This window comes from Trichoplusia ni, chromosome 20 (genome assembly GCF_003590095.1).
Source record: "Trichoplusia ni isolate ovarian cell line Hi5 chromosome 20, tn1, whole genome shotgun sequence".
In the NCBI taxonomy this organism is placed as follows: domain Eukaryota; kingdom Metazoa; phylum Arthropoda; class Insecta; order Lepidoptera; family Noctuidae; genus Trichoplusia; species Trichoplusia ni.
This window is the reverse complement of record NC_039497.1, coordinates 6253899-6260599: the sequence shown is the minus strand read 5'-3', so window position 1 is coordinate 6260599 and position 6701 is coordinate 6253899. Positions and strand designations below refer to the sequence as shown.

At 38.6% G+C, this 6701-nt stretch overlaps 1 protein-coding gene across 1 annotated transcript; it reads left to right on the top strand.

Annotated features, from left to right (window-relative positions):
- The first annotated feature begins 407 nt into the window (after positions 1 to 407).
- LOC113503691 (delta-like protein B) lies at positions 408 to 5703 on the top strand. Its single transcript, XM_026885752.1, has 6 exons — positions 408 to 897; positions 1956 to 2094; positions 3498 to 3656; positions 4137 to 4328; positions 4739 to 4930; positions 5392 to 5703. The coding sequence occupies exons 1-6, from the start codon at positions 718 to 720 to the stop codon at positions 5649 to 5651; spliced, it is 1122 nt and encodes a 373-aa protein (XP_026741553.1). The 5' UTR covers positions 408 to 717; the 3' UTR covers positions 5652 to 5703.
- The last annotated feature ends 998 nt before the right edge of the window (positions 5704 to 6701 follow it).

Sequence of the window (6701 nt, the reverse complement as noted above, 5' to 3'; positions counted from 1 at the left end):
TTTATAGTAAGTAAATATTTACTGCAAAAGAAGGTACTAGTTTTCCTCTTCGGCTTCTTAGAAATGGCTCGCGTGCGGTCACTTACCCTCTTTATAAGGAGTGCCGTTACTTCGGATCAGTTTCGTTAACTGTTCGGAAGGGTAAACATGGCGCATCTCAAGTGCATGTAAACCGGGATTCCCATAAGGTAATTATGTAGAAATTTTATTGATTGCAACTAAGCGAGGCTATGAAACCAGCGGAGGTTTGTAAGCGTGTTTGTTTTGAATTATCTGTTTAAAGTTGGAGTAAACGTATTTGCTAAATTCGTTAGTGATATTTGAAATCTGTAAATCCTTTTCGTGTACAACATTTCTCACTTATTATATGCTTTGGTCATATTTCTAGTTTATAGGACAAAAGAACTTAGACTTTTACAAAAATGTTTTCAGATAGGACATCTGCACATTAGGTACACTTCGGGTTCGATTCCCGACTAGAACAAAATATGCTTGACGGATTACCTACTTCTAAGTCTGTTTATTTAATTTGTAAAATGTTTAGCTTTGCAAAATACTATTTATCATACTGTTTAACACCGCAAAATTTTAATGTGATCCTATCACAGCTCTACCTATCTCCTAACAATTGACAGCCATCATTCATGCCGACATGAGACCCACCTCTGTATCCGCTACCAAACAAAACAGCGGGCAACTTTCTCAACCGCACTTTTAATGGGCCGACGCGGCGAAAGTCGACTATCTCTCAAGTTCAATAGCACGGCAACAGTCAGTGGTGTGCGCGCGACCAGGTTGCATCTCAATGACAGGAAGATGTGGAGTGCTCTAGTAATTGTTGTGTGTTGTGTGAGTGGCGTGCTGCCGGCCAGGCATCTGCCTAAATGGAAGAAACAGGTTGGTTTGTGACTAATTAATGTGACTTTTCTAACAATATTTGTTGATGACAGTCAAAACTTTCGCTTGATTTTTTGGTGTTGTGTTAAAAGACTTATAATTAGGTACTTAACGCAATAGTTCGGATGAACCATTGTTTGGTTTTTTATACTTGGTTAAATTAAAACAGCTGAATTTAGACCATATATTTTAAATACATACCAACCAAGATATTATGATGTCCAAGGGATCTATTGCTTAACTTAAAGTACTTTTCTCATATAATATTTACTAAAAAAAAATATAAAATTATTAATATCGAGGTATACAAAATGTTTTCACGCTGTTTTCCCGCGGCACACTTTCGTGCTGCTTTCTCGCGGCTCATATTAGAAAGTTCCTGCGGTGACGCAGATCTCGACGCGATCCTGTTAGGATGAAAAAAGTTCGTGTCACTTTCTATACCTAGGTGTTTTTGGATGATAGCCTCATTGATAATGAAATAGACTGCACGTTGCCTATAGCGCAGAAAAACACAATAACTCAAGTTTGATTGTGTTTTGTTGGTTCCTAATAATGCACTTTACGTAATTCTTTTCTAATATTCTTTAACGTTTATGACTGATCACTAAATGTTTCTCTCTATTTATCTTAAAATTTTTCTGCCTCTCACTTATTTTTACCTTAATTGATAAATAATAACAATATACTAAAATGCGCGTAATTAACGGCCGTAACTGGTTACTATCAATAATAAAAATTTGTAACTTAATCCTTTCCGTTTCCGCATTTGTAGTCAAGTCAGATCTAAATTCTTGATACACCTCTGTAATTTCATTCCTATCTTCAAAACAACCATAAGCTCTTCATTTCTTGAAATTTAAAGTAAATAACTAAAAAATAATAGAATAAAGCTATTAACATGAAATCTCGAGTTTCAATATTATCAAGGTTCCGCAAAGATTCTCTACTATCAACACTAATTTCGCATGCCCTTATTGCAAATCTATTTCTTAAGCACTTCTTTCCTGACTAACCTGTTTGTCATCACCTACTGCAAGCCGGTGCGTGTTCGACAGGCCTGCGAGCTGCCCGCGGTGCAGAGCGAGCACAGTCACTACGTGTGTGATGATAAAGGAGAGCCCAAGTGCCTGCCGGGGTGGCAGGGAGACCTCTGCGATGTGCCGATATGCAAGAAGGGATGTGATCCTTTACAAGGTAAGGAAGCTTCGCACTTGGTTGGGAAAAGGGAGCGAGGTGCTTTAGTGGATGTACCTAAGTCAGACAAAAGCGTTATTCCGTGACCTTGGCAAGGGTAGATGACATTAGCTTAGCATTAGCCCTTCACTAACATCAGTCTCTGGCTCTTGTGATTCTTGTTAAAGCAGTAAAAGGAGAGCACGATATTTTCTGTCAGTGCGTATCTTGATCTGGTCGAATTCTGATCAAAGATATATAAATAAACACACGCCTTAAGTCATGACCCACAAGCAATTCATTAATATTGATTCCAAGCAGATGCAAAAAAATATCAATACAGTGACATAGGTATAATATAAATAGATCGATTTTGATTGACTTCAGTAAATTCAGCTTAATACTAATTATACTTTAGTCAGATTTTAGTTCAATACTTACACTTACACCTTAAGTATGTAAGTAGTTGTTAACTTGTTATAGCTCCAAGCATATTCGAATAAACATTCTAGAACTTCCTAGATTGTTGTTTCTACTAATTAATAAAGGAAATGGTGTGAGTATGTATATGTAGGTACTATGTCAAATCTATACTGTACACCTAATCAAAGAACATGAAACTGTCACTTGAAGTACAGTACATTTGTTAAAAACTAACTGCAATTGTTACACTTTCAATCGAGATGATGTTTACAAAGCTTTTAAACCAGCACAATGAGTCAATCGCTTTGTGCAAAGCTAACGGCGCGTTCTATTTAATTTTCTCATTAGTGCAATGCGATGACTGTACTTTGACAGTTTTAACGGTTGTCTTTGATTCGTTCGTGTTCGGTCTAAGTGCCTGTTTAAATGCTGTGGAATACGACGCTCTTTTCTTTTGCCTGTAATTATTATTTTTATTACTTTATTTATAGCTATGGGCAGTATAATGCTGTAAGTAAAACTGTACCGGCAGGTCTGATGGTACATTTCTTCGGAAAAAAATAGCATCCTTGTACACTTTATTTTGTAATATTGTGTTTTTACTATTTTGTGTGCATATAAATATTTAGAGAGAGAGTGAGAATTGCTCAAAAACATAAGTCACTTTCACTTTGATATCTTCTCTATCCCAACCATGGGCACAACTGGCACAACTGTAGCAATGTTCACATGAATCATGGAACGATGGAATATTTCGAGATTTAAGTCATGCGTTTATAACACGCACTGTTTACCTACAATATGTTTCTAAAGAGCCATTTGGATAAACACTAAATAGAAGTAATCAAACCCATTTCTTAAAATCTGCACATCTACTCTTATAAAAAAAATAACTAATGGCGGAAGTGACGCACATTACTCGTCATGGTCCAAACAGACTTACTTTAAGAAGTCCACCTTATAAAATACTACCTCTTTATCAAGCTTACCTCTATCCCCAGGCTACTGCAAGCGTCCGGGCGAGTGTAGATGTAAGCTAGGCTTCTACGGAGAGCGCTGTAACAAGTGCATACCGCTGCCGGGCTGCCAGCACGGGTACTGCAACGAATCCTTCGAGTGCATCTGCAAACAAGGATGGGATGGACTGTTCTGTTCCGAACGTGAGTTACACTTTGGTATATATGGAGAAACGGATTTTGATAAATGTGGACTGAATTCGTTTTATACCTTTGCGCGTAGGGATGTAATCCTTATGTCACGGTGTTTCACAAACACCCAAGTAACATGCACCAAAACACCCAAACTCAATACGCGTTCATGGAATACACAAATGTTTGGGATGGGACATTGGGGCTGATATGGGCATTTCGCAGTCATATCAGTGCAGTCGATATTTTGTTTTTGTTAAATCGTTACTGGCACTGCAGGGCAAAAACAATAATTAGATTTTTCCACTCTGTCCGGTCCTTCATTACTTGTTCCATCCATTTTTTGTATGCCACAAATTGTCCCGTTATTGCGCGGAGCAGCCCTCTACCCCTCTTTATGTTGGATGGAACTCACTGCTTTATTATACTTTGGCCCAGGAGTTATCGGGCAAGCGACAAACGTGTCGATGTATACTTAATACAAATTTGCAGCTATCTGTCGCTCCGACTGCCACGCTACCCGCGGTTTCTGTGAGATGCCGGGCGAGTGCCGCTGTAAGCTGGGCTGGGCGGGCAAGACGTGCCGCTCGTGCCAGCAGCTGCCCGGCTGCCAGCACGGGTACTGCGACAAGCCACTGGAGTGCAAATGTCTGCCAGGGTACACTGGACTGCTGTGTCAGACGCGTGAGTAAACAACAAAAAACTTTATTTAAAAGAACTCAGTAGATCGATCAACAGTTTTCGTCCAATAGCAAAAAAAAACGGCAAAATCATCTATGATGATGGCCGTGTCAAGCGTAAGATCGCAATAGAAAAGATTAGATTGAGCTTTTCTATGTGTTCGTTTTATGGGGATGGTGAAATTTAAGGTTAGTAGCTTAAAATAGGGGGAATTTGCCATTTAATATCACCTAGTATAATAACCTTTCATTGTAATATATTGAGAATTGAAGCCTTCTAAGCTATACTAAAAGATTTGATCCAGTTCGTTAGCAACTACCCAGCATTACGAAGTACCTTACGATTTAGCTACTTTTTAGAAAGTGCAGTCCAAATCACAAGCAACGACAAATAAAATTCTATGACATCTATAGCTATCTGCTCTGCCGGCTGCCACACCGAACGCGGCTACTGCCGGCGCCCCGGCGAGTGTCGCTGCAAGGTGGGCTGGACTGGCACCTTCTGCAACGAGTGTCATCGCTACCCCGGCTGCCTGCACGGCACCTGCAACAAACCCTGGGAGTGTATCTGCAAGGAGGGGTGGGGAGGAATGCTATGCGATGAAGGTAACTAAGTTGGTCTAGTGGTTTGTGGTCGTGATTGCCATACCGGAGGTCGTGAGTTCGATTCGAGGATAAATGATTTTGCGATTAGATTGTTCGGTGTCAGGGTGTAATGTGTCTATTTAGAAATATATAAGTATGTTTATCACCTTGTACTCATAATACAAACTTTCTGGTTATTCTGATACTTATTAGGGTTGTGTGAAAGTTGTAAAATATTTGAGTAGAAAGTTTCATTCAACTGGATTTCCTTCAATGCATTATAATCTTTACTTGTCCATTGTTCATATTAGACCTTTTTAATACATACTATTCTTAATCTGATCAGACAAATCCTTTGTTCTTTTTAAGTGAAATCCAAGTTATAACCATATACATATAAGTAGCTTCACAACTTAGTTTTGATTGGCAAGATGAAATATACTTTGCTTTGACTAAAAACGATTAACCGATACCTCTTGCAGAACTTAACTACTGCGAGAAGAATCCAGACACGTGCCAGAACGGGGGCGAGTGCCAGTCACTAGAGTCTGGTGAAGGTTCCTTCAGATGCCACTGCAAGCCTGGCACCACTGGCAAGAACTGTGAAATCCTGCCAGAGGTACAGAAGCCTGCCAACGGGACCACTTCCGAAGACACCACCGAAGTGCCAGATGAGGAGGTGGATTCTTCTTCACAAGCAACATCAACCGAGATAGATAATGGGGAAAATGAGACTGAGTGATGAGATCATAGATGGCGCCACTTAAAGTAAGACGGTTGCAGCTGTGAGAGGGACGTCGCTTTACACCGTTATACTCTCTCTTACAACTGCAACAATTACTTTAAGAGGTATCACTAGGTCTCAAGTATTAGGTGCTCAAAGAATACTTATTCAATCTCTTATTTACAGTCTGAATGATGTATTTGTTTTACTCTAGTTAATTTCTAAGAGTCAAATATTGATCATAATAAATGAAACTCGCCAATATCGTGAAACCTTGTTTGGTCCAAACTCCACAACTGGAACACAATTCTTCATAATCTAGTTAAAAGTTCAGAGAACTTATCACAAATACTTTTTAAAAAGTATTTATTTATCTTTAACGTTATAATGAGTGTGGATATATGCTATTTAACCTTTTTTCAGTCTCGTTGATACGAGAACAGTGTTTTTCCATACAAATTATAACGCTAGAATACGAAATACATTTCGATAGTGTTTCTACTATGGGCTTCAAAACATATGTGTATTGAAACATTGCGAATGGGCTTTTATATGAGTATGCAAGTATGTATGTATAGGTAATTATAATTAGTGAATGTCTGCATAATGTACGATTGAAAGATAAACAGTGCGTGATGCAAGTGCTATAATAACTTATTGCGGTTTCAGTTGAACTCAAATGACGTTGTTTGCTTCGAATTATGTTCGTGTTTAGATAATTTTATAAGAATGATTCTTAATTGTACTTTGTTAGTCTTTTGCATAGTTTAATTATAGCTTTGAGTTATATGGTTTATGAAAGCAACTGGTTTTCCTAAATAAAAACTTTCAGGAGCCTAATAGATACATGAAGCGAAAGGTGGTTCAGTTGCGTATTTTTAGAGATCGCCCGACTAGATTCGTCGCAAGGTACAGTCGTCTCATCAGCATTTTACCGGGTCGAAAAATGGTTCGAAACTAGTCGTGCGGCACCAAGGAACGCGCGTGAGTAGTTTAAGTGAGAAAGTTATGAGAATTGTGTACGTAATTTCTAAACGCGAACGTATAATATGAAAGTATATGTTTCTT

Bases quoted from the DNA above. Each gene is read 5' to 3' on its own strand.
- LOC113503691 (XM_026885752.1), top strand. From the start codon at position 718: ATGGGCCGACGCGGCGAAAGTCGACTATCTCTCAAGTTCAATAGCACG. The intron at 2,095-3,497 runs GTAAGGAAGCTT...CTCTATCCCCAG, and splicing joins GGGATGTGATCCTTTACAAG to GCTACTGCAAGCGTCCGGGC. The intron at 4,329-4,738 runs GTGAGTAAACAA...TGACATCTATAG, and splicing joins TGGACTGCTGTGTCAGACGC to CTATCTGCTCTGCCGGCTGC.